The sequence below is a fragment of the Episyrphus balteatus genome, chromosome 3 (genome assembly GCF_945859705.1).
Source record: "Episyrphus balteatus chromosome 3, idEpiBalt1.1, whole genome shotgun sequence".
Taxonomy (NCBI): Eukaryota; Metazoa; Arthropoda; class Insecta; order Diptera; family Syrphidae; genus Episyrphus; species Episyrphus balteatus.
The window spans coordinates 88,979,212-88,993,773 of record NC_079136.1 but is presented as its reverse complement, the minus strand read 5'-3'; the positions used below and the strand labels follow the sequence as shown (position 1 = coordinate 88,993,773).

At 30.8% G+C, this 14,562-nt stretch overlaps 1 protein-coding gene across 4 annotated transcripts in view; it reads left to right on the top strand.

The window, feature by feature from the left end:
* LOC129916544 (protein eva-1-like) overlaps nucleotides 1–14,562 on the top strand; it is a 220,163-nt gene that overhangs the window by 199,797 nt on the left and 5,804 nt on the right. For all 4 annotated transcript variants that reach the window (XR_008772494.1, XM_055996549.1, XM_055996550.1 and 1 more), the window contains 2 exons: nucleotides 1,873–2,162; nucleotides 2,435–2,654. Coding sequence is in view for 3 of the 4 variants with exons in the window: in XM_055996549.1 (XP_055852524.1) it covers nucleotides 1,873–2,162; nucleotides 2,435–2,654 (510 nt within the window). In the remaining variant the exon portion in view is untranslated. The remainder of the gene's footprint in view (nucleotides 1–1,872; nucleotides 2,163–2,434; nucleotides 2,655–14,562) is intronic.

The window sequence follows — 14,562 nt, the reverse complement described above, 5'->3', positions numbered from 1 at the left end:
TTCATCCAATATTTTTTTTGATTGCGATATAGGTACTATAGTGCAAGTTTAGGATTCGTAAAAAAAATCGAACTCAAGATAACAATTTTACATGACATTACGATGATGGAGCATGGAGACTGCCAAAAAAGTGGCTCCGGCAATTCTGTCTGTCTGTCTGTCTGTCTGTCTGTCTGTCTGTCTGTCTGTCTGTCTGTCTGTCTGTCTGTCTGTCTGTCTGTCTGTCTGTCTGTCTGTCTGTCTGTCTGTCTGTCTGTCTGTAAGAACCTCGAGCTACAGCCTAAACTACTGGAGCTATTTTCTTCAAACTTGGTAGTTAACAGTTTTTGGTGATTCCCTAGAGGAGAAATTGACATTTTTTTTTTAGGACCAAAACTAACGGTACCTGTCATGTAACGGAAATACAAAAGTTAGTTTTTTTCAAAAACGGCTCTAACGATTTTGATTAAATTTTTTGTGTGTAGTAAAGCACATAGAAGATTTATTTGGAAATAAAAAAAATATTTTTTCTACAGTTATTAACTGTACCTGCCATAGAACCGTTTTTTTGATTTATGAATTTCTCGTAAACTACAAAACAGATTTCGACCAAAATTTTTATACAGAAAAGTTTAAGCAATAATTTTTTTAAAAAAATTTTAATTTTTCAAAAAACACATTTTTGGAATTTTAAAAAATATTTCAAAATTTTTTTTGAAAATTTTGAAATTCCGTTTTTAGGTGTAAATTAATTATTTCTTCGAAATGGCATACCAAGTTTTTTTTTGAAAAATGTTAGAAAATTTTTATATATAAAAAATTATTTTTTAAAAAAACGGCTCTAACGATTTTCGAAAATTTTTTTCTGAAAATTCCTTTTTATACAAGAAATAAAATGGCATACTTATTTTTTTGTAAAAGATCATATAAAACGGTATTTAATTATTTATAAAATCAGATTTTATTTTATTTTTTCACCACTTATGAAATTCCGTGAAAATATCAAATTTTAAATTTTCCTTTATTTTTATGAATGAAAAGCTTTAACATGAGACTAACTTTTACTATAAGAGCAAGTACCTACGTGCGACCCCAGTCGTGCAATTTGTTTTATTTTGTAGTTATCGATTAGGACGAAAAGTTCAACGTTCGTTAATTCATTTATTTTTTTTAAGCAAAGTAAACTATTAACGTTTTAAAAAAAGTCATATGAGCACAGGTGGTGGGTGTTCTATTCAGAGACCTTTCCAAAAATACTAATCCTTTTAGACATAATAACTCGCGCACGGTCGAATACTTGCCTTTTATTTGAGCTTTAAGTACTCCACCATGCACCATGAATTAAACCCATCGAATTTCGAAACTAAGTAACGAATTCTAGCTCTATGTACCGTTGTTGTTACTCTATTCCAATTGGGTAGATGAGAATAGTATACCAAATACCATCTTCCAAATTGAATGGATTTCTATACATATTTTCATCACACGAATGTTGTTAATATAGGTATCTCGAAGAGCTTCCAACGCAAAGGGTTTTCATGTTTTCGTTTGATAGAACGCCGAATATAAGCCCTCCATGCCATAGCAACCTTAATTAAATTGACCACCTTTTTGAAAATTAGAAACAAACAAAAAAACGCCAGAAAAAACTGCATCAAAAAGGTACACAACTTTGATAACTTTCATTAAATGCCACAGTGTTAAAAAAAAATGTTACTATGTATTGTGTTGAATTCGTGTTATGAAAGAACCAATCAGACAATTTGTTAAAATGTACAGGGAATATAGTTTTTTTTTCCCTGTGATTATTAAATTTTGAAACCACTAACTTTTCTAAAAGAACATTTCATTAAATTGACCACTAAAAATACCGTTGTTTTTTGTTTGTTACAGAAAATCAAGAGCAATTTTACCTCTACCTCATAATTTCGGTTGCAGCTGGTGTATTGTTATGTTTAACTCTAGTCATAGGACGATTGGCAATGCAAAAACGACGTCATAGTAGAAAAAATAGCAATTCCAGTGGCAGCAACAGTGGCAAAAACTGTGACGGGAAATTCCAACAATCAACAACCGGAGAAACGCAAATTCCTAACTCGTTTGGTGATGACATCTCTGACATCGATGGTGATATCGATCTGACAAGTGCCTTGCCAGTACCGAACTTATCATCCCGAAGCGAGGTATGAAATGAAATTTGTGGTTGATATGCATGTGTATACATTTTGTTTATTTTATCTTTTTTGTATCTTCAAAAGGGATATGTTCTAGTTTATATGTATATTGTATATGTATTTACTACACACACTCACATTTATATAGAAAAAAAATAATAACTCCAGTTTTTATTTTTGTTTTCTTTTCTTTTCTTTTCCTTTTATTTTTTTTTTTTTTGCTGGCATCATGTTAATAATTTTTTTCTGCAACATGTACTGGTTGGATTGTGCATATGAAGACCTATATAGCATATGCTCCGACAGGATATGGTGGTGGTATGCCTCCACCACCAACATCAAGTGCAACCACTATGCTCATGCCACAAAGTCATCATAGTGGGATGCTAGGCGGAGGTGGACCAAGTGGACCAGTGGGTAACAGACAATCTACGCCACCACCAAACATGTACAGTGGGTTAGTGTCAGGCCCGCCACCAGTAAGCGGCTCAATGTCCATGGGTAAGTTTTTAAAATTTTATGTGTACATTTAACCAACGATTTTATCATATTTTGCTAAGACAAAAAATTCATTAGATGAGGGTTGCAACCTAGTTAATAGTGTTTTTAAATTTGCTCAATTAGAGTTTCAAAATAATTTTTTAGCATGAACATTGCATTTTTCATGTATAACTTGTCCAGCCCAATCCTTCAAAGTGTCAGCTCAACTCTTGGAAATGTTCAGCTAAATATTCTTAGGACTAAAAATAAATTTGTCAAACTTAACTCAAATGACACTAATATTGTATTTGAAATTTACTCGAATGGAAATTTGAAATTGCTCAGATTTCACCCAAATCTATCAGAAAATCATAAAGGATATAATAGCCTCCACTCCATATACTCCCCTTATTTGTTTCTAGTTAACGCGTGTAGTTGCAAAAGTAATCAACTGCATTTTCAATACCTACTGAGAAAAAAAACTTATTGAATTTCATTGCCAAACGTCCTATTAAATCAACAATTTATTATTCTAATTTTTAGGACACACAGAATTTCAAACAGACAGAAAATCTTACTCAAAGTAAAAAAATTTTTTTTTTTCTACCAACACTTGGTAAATCACTAATAAAAACAAAACTCAACAAAACAAAACATTTTTTATAGTAAAATATTAATTAATATACCTTGACAAGTGTTATTATCCATAATTAAATTAATTTTTTACCGCACAAAAAATTTTGGGAGTAAGACAAATTACAACCTGATTTTTCACCACCAAAAAAAAATTAAACTAGACAATGTTTAGCACTCTATAACTTTTGCACTAATTGGACAACGCAAATAATTTTGATGCAGTTAGAACCTAAATATATTTGGGATGACATACCAATCACTCAAAAGTACCGCAATAATATTCGATTTTTGAAGTTATACTTCTTATGGGAGGGTGAGTATGAAAATTTACTTTTTGACAAGAATGTCAAAGGGATTATGACGCGATCACCCTGGGTAGCAGGGCTGTAGTTTCACCTTTAGAGTAGGCAGTACTTTAGTATTTAAAAATGCAGTACGCCGCAGTACGGCAAACATAAAACACACAACACGTTGCAAGTTACATGTTTCATGTGGCAAGTTGCATGTGGCAAGTTGTATGTGGCAAGTTGCGTGTGGCAAGTTCTAGTGGGAAGTTGCATGTGACAAGTTGCATGTGGTAATTTCCATGTGGCAAGTTGCCAGGGTTGCAAAAAGCTCACATTTCAGCTCAGCTCACAGCTCAGCTCAAATTTGAGCTAGGTACCATAGCTCAGCTCATTTGAGCTGAGCTGAAAGTGAGCGCCCCAACTTCCAACGCCTATATCTCGGAATTTTGAAGAAAATTTAAACAAAATTTTTTGATGCCAAAAGGTAGCGGGGACTCTAACATACATTTGGGTACAACTCTCATCCCTGTAGGTCCACGCGTTCTCAAACCGGGAGAACTTAAAAGTAAAAAAAAAATACGCACGATTCTGAAAAAATAGGCATGATGTGGCGGTTTAACATGGAAGGCGATTTTTTAAAAGTCTGACAATGTGCAAAGCGTAGGCCCATGACACAAGCTATCATTTGGCATCACTCCCAAAAATTGCTCTCAAGCGGTTTAGCTTCCAGGAGAGTTCAAAGATTCGGGGATTTTTCGAAAAAAAAAAATTACCCCAACTTTCAAACGCGATTTTCTCGGAATTTTGAAAAAAAGTCGAAAAACCGGATTATACCGGAATTCAAATGAGCTGAGCTATGGTACATAGCTCAAAAGTGTGCTAGCTCAAAATTTGAGCTGAGCTGTGAGCTGAGCTCAGCTAACTTTTGAGCTTTGTAGCAACCCTGCAAGTTCCATATTGCTACTACTTGTGCTGAAGCACACACAATTCTCATAAAATTACCATATCGCACATTTTATGCGCAATTCATTTACTTTCGTTAACCATCAACCGTACGTTCTGAACCGCACAACATGAGTAAATTTCACAGAATAAATTGAAAACTACATGGACGCAAGGAGGATGAAAGAATTAATTTATTGTTCACTTGATAAAAATGTAAAAAAAACTAAGTGTGGATTATTTACTTCATAATAGAAATTAAAAATATCAAATAAAATTAATTTACATAATACTGAATGAGAAGTATAACTTCAGTCGCGTGTACATGTGTACACACACTCTTTTTTTTATTTATTGCTATGGGTCGTCCCACTGTGCGACGGGGAATTGAATTTTTTTAAGACCAAAATATTAAGGGTACACGGAGAAAACATAACGCCAGGGATAACTTTACTTCTAGTATATTTAATCAGAATAAAGTTGAATATACCAGAAATAAAGTTAAATATACCAGAAGCATAGTCATCCCTGCCTTATTTTTTCTCTGTGTACGTTTCCATATGACCAAAATGTAAAAAGTTTTTTGACGTCTTATAAATCGATGAAAGTGATGAAAAATCGATGAAAAAGTGACGCCATTTTCTCCCGTTCAACTCACGCACTTTCGTAGTGCGGCAAAAATTTCAATTCAAAATTAAAAATAAACTATTAGAGATACAAAATTCTTCTATAGCTTATTTGAAAGATAATAACCTAAAGCTTAATCCAAATGAAGGGTTTTTAAAAATTCCGTCATTTAATATTGTAAAAAGGGGTAAAACAAAATTGAAAAAAATTGGCTATTTTCTAAACGCGATAACGTAAAGAGTTGAATTTTTTTATTCGATAGATAAATTCATTGCAAAACTGACAATGGTATTGAAAAAAATTATTAAAAATTTCACAACTAAGTAATAAATGGTTTTCTATAACTAAAACATGAGATAGACCTTTGACAAAGTAGTGATTATATTTAAGGGAAATTTTTTTTTGACAATTTGAAAAACGTCATTCAAAAGATAATAAAAAAAAACCTAGGCATCGCAGAAATAAGATTGAAACGTCATATGAAAGGTGAAATAATGAGCTTTCACATGATATACATTTTTTTATAGGTTGTCGTTGAAAAAATTGATTCAAAAGCGTGAGAAGATAAAATTATATGTTTTTTTTTTTGCTTTTTTTGATGAAATTTGATCGAGTTCAAAAAATTCTAGCTCTTTTTGTAGATGTCTAATAGACATGAATTAGGGCTGTAAAAGTAACGACAAAATGAGTACCCGCATGTATACGTTACTTTTGATACTAGTACCAGCATCAATAATATCGTTACTCGTTACTTTCGTATGTTTCGCATTTTTCGTATATCTCGTATATTTCGTATGGTTCGTGTGTTTCGCATGTTTCGTTACTTTATGCTTCGTATGTTTCGTACATTTCGTATATTTTATGTATTTGATACGTTTCGTGTGTTTGGTAGGTATTTTAAGTATTTTTCGTACGTTAGTAGGTATGAGGGTGTACAATTTTTTTTTTTTTTTTTTGAAAAAACCAAAAACAATTTGTGTAATCTAAGGTACATTTTAAGGTCATAAACATTAATTTAAGTTGCGGCGTTCTCATGTTATAAGAGTTTGAAGGTAGCTATACTGATTTTTTTTTTCGATTTCTTTTAATCAAACGTGGAAACTTATTTTATTTTTTTTCCTAATTTTTCGACAAAACTTTGGTAATTTTTTGTTTATATTCGTTCAGTAATCTTATCACAATTCTTTAGAGACCTTTATTTCAAAAGTACATCTCGTAGATCTCGGAATATTAAAACTTCAATACAACCATGTCGAACAATTTTTCATTTTTTTTTCTATTGAGAGTGATTTTCAAACCTCGTTTTCTCTGCTTTATTTTTAGTTGAAAATTTTTCAGTGAAAATAAACAATTTTTTTGAAAAACCAAAAAAACTTTTGTATATTCTTAAGCTACGTTTCAAGACCATTAACAAAAAGGTCATAAATACATTGGTTTCGGCCCCATAGAGAAAATACCAAAACGTGTCTCTTTTGATATTTCTGTATAAATTATTATCGATAACACAACGATACCTTGGCACTACTGTCTTTATTGAGATAAAAGTGAACTCAAGATAATTATCTGGAGTTACATAGCATTCCGACTAAGGTAACGATGTCGATAGAAGATGCTAAATGCGACAAATTGAGTGTATCACTTCGTTTCGTATTGAAATTTGAAATGCGGTCGTTACTCTTACATATGTTTCGTATCTCGTATGTTTCGTTACTTCAGTACCCAGTAACGAAACATACGAGTAACGATACTGTTTAGAAAGTAACGTTTCGTTACTCGTTACTGAAGCAAATACCCGCATTTTAGTAACGAATACATACGATTTGCTACAGCTCTAGACATGATCGATATATATATTTTGAGGTGAAGCAATAAGCTTTCAGGTGGTATAGAGTTTATTATAAGTTGTTATATCAAAAAAATGGATTTTTCGTGATGGAAGTGATTTTTTCACTTTTTCCTTAAGAAATTATTGTTTTTAATAAATTATTTTAATACTTTTTGCGCATTGTAAAAATTTAAAAATTGTTTTATTCTTTAGAAGAAATACTTGGCTTTTAAATAGCATAATTTTTTTGTAAGCTTTTGAAATAAAAAATATAATATATAATGAGAAAAGAAAAAAGGTAATTTTTTTTAGCTTTTTCTTGTAAATTATGATTGTTTGAAATAAATAAACGTTTCAATTGACTCATTTTAAACAAAAGCACACAACCCGTTTTCTTACGACGTTATCAAGTAAAATCTTCGTCCGTAAACTGGCCTTACAGACAACCAGACAACCTCTTTTTTTTCTCAAAAACGGCTCTAATTATTTTGATTCAAAAAAATGAATAAAAGGTTGTTCAAGACAACAATTTGGAAATATCAGAAAGTAAGTTTAGAATGTCTCAAAAAAGTTGAATTCTATGGATCGCGAACTTAGATTTAAGATTTTTTCAAAGATGCCATAGTCAGAACTACACAAATTCAAATTTGTACGGGAACACTGGAAGCACCAACATTTAAATACAAAAAGGATCATGGAAATCGGTTCACCCAGTCTAAAGTTTGAAGGTACCTAACAAACATTAAAACAACAAAAAAACAGACGAATTGATAACCTCATCCTTTTTTCAGTCGGTTAAAAATTTGAAACAATCTAGAAAAGACAATGCCATATTCCAGCTATGGAAATAGTAATCAATGATCGAAAGCAAATGATCTGATGATGATAAATCTCACCGAGCAAGTGCAAAAGCTCTTTGCATTCTCTTGGAGTAAGTTATATTATTGGCCTGAGTATTTTCAAAGCATTTTGGAATGAAAATGAATATTTGGAACGAATAGTTCCATTCTTTTTAGACTAAAGGTCTGAAACCTACAAAATTAATGCTGGTATGCCGCAAGGATCTGTTCTGGTGCCGACTCCTTTTATCATTTTATTAATGATCTGCCTTCAAAATTTTTCGATCGCATTGTTTTGTGGGTTCACATCCATATCTATTCAAATTTGGAACTTGATCCTAATAATATTATTAAGGGCAAATAAAAAAACGCGTTGCTTGCTTCATGGTATTTGATTTCATGTTTCATGATTACTAGTATTAAAAAATACAAATTTACCCTTCGCGTCGTATTTCATAAAAAAAAAAATATCATAAACTCATTGATATGCGACTCGGTTTTATAATGGTAAGCTTACCTTTAGTTTTGGTTCTAAGAAAAAAATTCAATTTACCCTAAAAAACGCTTGAGTAGCTTAAGCTGCAGTTAAAAATATATACAAAGAGACTGACAGACAAGCAGACATTATGTACCTACACACAGAACTTTTGGAACCTTTTTATTTGCATTCTCCAATTTCTTAACGACCCATAAACTTCTTCTATACCTACTCCTTTTTTATAGTATCTAAACCACAAGTATAAAATTGTAACTGACTTACATTTTATATAGAAAAATAATCACCAATTGACTGGACTGAAAAACAGTTTAAAAAAGATAAAGTTCCTAACTTAAATAATTAACATTGATTTTTAATTAAATCGCCATGACCAAACTTGTTAACAGAGACTACCTCATTTTTGTTTACGATATTAGCCAAATGGATTTTGCCGGTGCGTGACTACCTTTTCAATTATCTTCCGGCTAATGGCAGGACCAGAACAATTAAATCAATATCATCTAACGATATTCTGGAATAATATTAACTATATGGTATCTCTTAAACGTGGAGCACAGAATGAGCTGTATAGCTTGGCTATCCTATGACTCCAACCTCTATAGGTATACCAACCATAACAAAGTCGTAAAACATCTTCGTAGTCATCGTGCGTTATCCTTCCCATAAGAGATGTCCGTCGAAGTGTAAACATTGCTGGAAGATTGTGGATACGATAAAGACAAATTGACTTGAATCCCAATTTCAACCCAAACCACCAAGCCACAAGGTCTTTAACATTGCTCTGAACCAAAAAACTTTGTCTGTGTATATGAATCTCTGCGTTGATATCATTTTATAGGTTAATACTATAAGAAGTTACAGTAAAATCTCTCTTGGATAGACATCGCTGATTATGGCTCTGTAATAAGATGAGTTATAAAATGCACTACCGTACCGGGTCTAATATAACTACATAAATTACACTGTGCTTGTTAAGTTTTTATATAATTTCTTAATAGAGAATATAATATGTATAAATCGTCACCGTAAAGCAAAATTGTTCTAAGTCACAAAAAGCAAATTTTACAGGGTACGAATTTTAAGTTTCAAATTGGGTTAAAGCGACAATTTTCTGCTCGTTTGCCAATCAACTTATGTTTTTATAAAGTTTGTTCTTTTCTCTTGAATAAAATATACAAGTTTACCTCTTTAGTAGGTTCATACTAGATATTTTTAAATATTTTTTAAAACAAAAAACCCAAAATTAGACATAGAACAATTCCTATACAAGTACCTACGTTTTTTCCTTAAATAAAAAGTGGACTTAGAACAAAATATGATGGGACTTAGAACAATCAAGAATACTCGGGCTCATTTTCAAAAGGCTACTTCCCTGTTTTTATTGTTCTATGTCCCATTAAATTATATTATCTACGGAATGAATTTTTTTTTTTTTTTTGATAAAAACGGTTTTCAAATTCGGAAAAAGCGAAAAAATTAGTAAAACTGCATCATTAACTCATTTTCGGTATACCGGATTTAGAACAATTTTGCTTTACGCCGACGAAATGCAGCTATAAATTTTAAAGAAGAAGAAATTATTTTTTCCAGATATTTTTATAAAAATTATAAGAAATTTCATTAATTTGTTTTGAAAAAAGTTGATTTTTCAAAAATTAAATTATTTAATGTCATATTTTTAAAAAAATACAAAATTAAAAATAAAATCTGAAAAAGTTACGACGTTAGCAAGTTTGGATGCAGTATTAGAAATAGGTTAATTTTCTATTTCCAAATCACATTTGCGTCGAAATTTCATGTCTTTGGTTTGAATCCTGAAGTAAAAAAAATAAGGCTACAGCCTAAGCCACTGAAGAAATTTTCTTCAATCTTAGTAGTTTAGTATTTTGTGTGATTGAAATTTTATTTTTAGACCAAAATTAATACTCCAGTCAAAGCATCATTTGACCTTGCGCCGAGAGGCACTGTCAGTTTTAATTTCATGGATCGATAGGGGTATATTTAAAAGGCTTAAACCCAATTTCTCACCACCTGATCATTCTTATTAGCGGAGTTATTCGCAAAAATGCATTTTTTGAGATATTTTACTTCTAAGCTAATATCTTTGCTCCAGATTGTCGTAGACCAAAAAATAAACATACATTCTCTTTCTTATAATATTTTCTATTGTTGTACGTAATTTCATTGTATTTGAGTGAGTAAACACAAAATGGCAGCCATTTAAAGTCAAATTTTTGTCATTATTTCGAAAAAAGCTTATATCATGATTGACATTTTTCTAATCTATTTTGTAGCCCTATTCATGCCCTGCATTTTACAGAAAAAATCAGCTCCTTATCACCAAAGATGGCCGAGCAATTGATAAATGAACGCATGCAAAACCGATGCGAAAACACCCAAAAATATCGTTTTTTGGGAATAACTCGGCTTCAGAGTGTCCTACGACAAAAAATAAAGCTATTAATTGTTCGTTACAACATTTTCTATCGATTTGGTGCACATTATTTTTGTTGAAACAAATAAAAAATAAGTAATATTAAGTCAAAGACGTTTTTTTGTTTAGCAAACTCTCGCCTTATTATTTTGTAAACGGTGCAAGTATTGGCTAAAAAAATAAATTACTGTTGTAGTCCTTTAAATTATCTACAATTAAAAAAAAATTAGCTCTCTACGACCCACATGTAAAATGCAGGACATGAATAGGGCTACAAAATAGATTAGAAAAATGTCAATCATGACATAAGCTTTTTTCGAAATAATGACAAAAATGTGTTTTTTAACAACAAGAATTTGACTTTAAATGGCTGCCATTTTGTATTTACTCACTCAAATACAATGAAATTACATACAACGATAGAAAATATTATAAGGAAGAGAATGTATGCTTATTTTTTGGTGTACGACAATCTGGAGCAAAGATATTAGCTTAGAAGTAAAATATCTCAAAAAATGCATTTTTATGAATAACTCCGCTAAAAAGAATGATCAAGTGGTGAGAAATTGGGTTTAAGCCTTTTAAATATACCCCTATCGATCCATGAAATAAAAACTGACAGTGCTTCTCTGCGCAAGGTGAAGCCCTTTTTTCCGACGCTTTGACTGGAGTATAACGGCTAAAAACCGTTTTCTTTATATTTGACTTTAGAAGGGTCGATTTAAAGCAAATTCTTATATAAAAATTAAGAAACATTTTCAAAAAAGTAATTTTTTGAATTTTAAAAAAGTTCAACATTTTTTTTTTAACTTTGAAAAATCTATTTTTTGAAAACGGGCCAATGAATTTTATTTAAACTATGTTTTCATTTGTCGATTAATATTTCCTTTCTAATTTCATACGAAACACTTTGTTTTGTACATACTTATATCTAATGTTAAAATTTAAAACAACAACATTTCTAGATTTTTTCCGTACTCCATCATTTGCATTTCAAGCAGTACCTATACTCGTAACTAAAGAGCGTCAAAACGTTGTCAAAAATTGATAAAAACTATTTGATAAAGCGATTTGCTTCAAAATAGAAAGATAGGATTTTTGGTGAATTCTTCTAAGAATATCATCGGTGATCCAGAAAAGTGTGCTACATTAACTAATTTTACAGGAGAGCTTTAAATCCTCATAGTTTTGAAGTTATTGGCACGATTTGTCTAAAATTTTAAAGATAACAAAAAAAAAAAAAAAACTATAAACTTTAAGGGCATTCATTTTTAAATGAACGGTAGATAATATCAGGTTTGGCTAACAGATTACAGATTACATTCAAATCTGATTTTCAAAAAATTGGAACTACACACTTTTCTGGTTTCACCGACGATAGGCATCCTCTAGTGGCAAAGATATATTTTATATTTTCTTTTTATGTACAACGACTCTTTAAATACTTATCAGAAAGTTAAAAGTTAAAATGCATTATTCAAAAAACTATACCTACCTACAATCCGTCTATTTTTAAATCAAGCTATTCCAGAAAATGTAACCAAAGACCAAATAATAAAAAAAAAAAAATAATCATTAAAATCAAGTTTAAAAATTATTTTAGGCGAATGTTTGCAATTTCAATCAAATATGAACTCAAATGAGTTACTTAAAAATGCTGTCCATACTCCATAATGGGTGGTTTCACTGTTTATTCCCGCCGGTCGAACATAGTAAAAATCAATACCTACAACCAACAGCGGCGATGGAAAGGTCATTTGCAGAGAAAATTTCATTTTGAGAAAAACTGAATTTCCCTTTTAGTTTTGCAATTTCCAATTTTATACCAGTATCACCTTCGCGTGTTGATTTCTTTTGTGCCAATCTTTTTCTATTGAATTTTGGTTATTGGTTCTTAGTATATCTACTATAAACCAAAACCACCAACCGACCGTGTTTCAATCAATCAAAAAGTTCAAGTGAAAGGTATTCATACTCGATTTAGCGTTTCCAAGTAATTTCTTCCTTTGGCCCAGTTGTTCTGGCGATGAAATTACAAAAGGCTATAGCACAGTTGGAAAGGAATTTCGAGGATCTAACATGAAGCTTTCATCGTAAATAAAAAATAACGTTCAATCGTGTTGGTCGAAAGCGAGAAGGGTTTTGTATAAGTTCGACTCCCTTAATTAAAAGGATTTTCAATACACGATTTTGAGAACATGACCTAAAATATTTATAGTAAGTATATAGTTGTAGTTATGGAACTTATTTGCCAAGTTGTTGTTTTAACTCATTAAAGAAACCTTTGATAAGATTAACAAAAGTATATACCAAATAATAGATTAGATGTATTTCATATTAAAGATTTATAAAAACAAAACCCACTTCTTCTCATACTGATGATGGTCAATCCTTACTACATCTTGAAGAAAAAGTTCATGGATTAAGATGAATAAAAAATGTAACAATTTCGTTAGACAAGACACTTTTGCTTTTCTTCTTATGTTCGATAATGGTTAAAGTTTTGGGACTATAAAGAACAAAAAAAAACTGAAGATGACTAAGATAATATTCACTGTATGATGAAAAAGTTTGACCCGACATTAGTTAGGTACATAAAGAATTTTATGGGTTTTCTGGAACTGCAAATCAAAACTTTAGTCCCAAAGAGATAAGAAAAAATAAAATTGGTTCTGATAGTAAAAGATATTTATCATTAAAAATAATAATGTTTTGAAATAATGTTTTTATCAAGAGAATTTTTTTTTCTTTTTATTCTGCTAAAAGTAGATCTTTTATTAAACAAAATTATTTTAAAGTTATAAATTGAGTTGTACCTACTGTTGGTATGTCCGTTATACTATACCTACCAGAAAAATAAAATTTCAAGTGTAACTTACAAAAAATCGTCATCGATCAGAAGTTTTCAAAACCTTCTCAGACTCTGTTGAATTTTTTGGGTTGCCAAAATTTTGGGTGTACAACACGAAAACTATACGGAGAAAAAGACCACCAAAAAACTAAGCGGATTTCTACAAGGTATTTTGCTAAGATGACTTGCGTTTTAAATAGTTTAAGACGGATGTCATCTTGCCAAACAATCATTCAAACGCTTATATGATATCATAAGAACGCCGCACAGTGGTTCCCAGATGGAAAAAACCCAAAAAAGTGAAACAATTTTTTTGATTTGGTTTTTTGATTAAAAATATATTTAAATACAGAATGCAATCAATTTTAGTTTTTTGCATAGCCTGGGTCCCGAGTATACTTAGCTCAAACTAGATTCTTTAAAATTTTCGAAATTTCGTTCTTTTTTTCTGCAACTTTTGACGATTTTTTTTTTAAGAATAGAGCTTTAAAAAAAAAAGTATGTAGTGTTGTTAATGGTATATTTGTCCTTAAGTCTACATTTACCGTTTGTTGAATTTGCTTTTGAATCAGAAAAACCAGAATATTATATGAAGAAACCTCTAGAATAGTTTTTACTCTTTGTCGGCCTATAAAAAAAAAACTCCACGATGCTCCACGTTCATTTTAGTATTAATTTAAAGCTTATGATAAATACTATTTATGGTGTTAAAACAAATGACCCATTTTGACCCATTCTCCCGTAAGAGCTTCTTGAGTGTAGCAATGCGTGTCACTCAAACAGCACTTGAAATCGGCTTCTGGTATTACCGTTTCTAATTTAACGGCTTTTTTGATAAAATAAAGTTTTTTACATTATAAGAGGTCTATGTAGTCATCACTGATAAGCCAAAAAATAAAGCAAAATCAACAATTTAAAAAAAAAGTAAAAATATCCAAAAATGATATGAATTTTTTTTTCAAAATTTAACTTTATAACAAATATTTCTA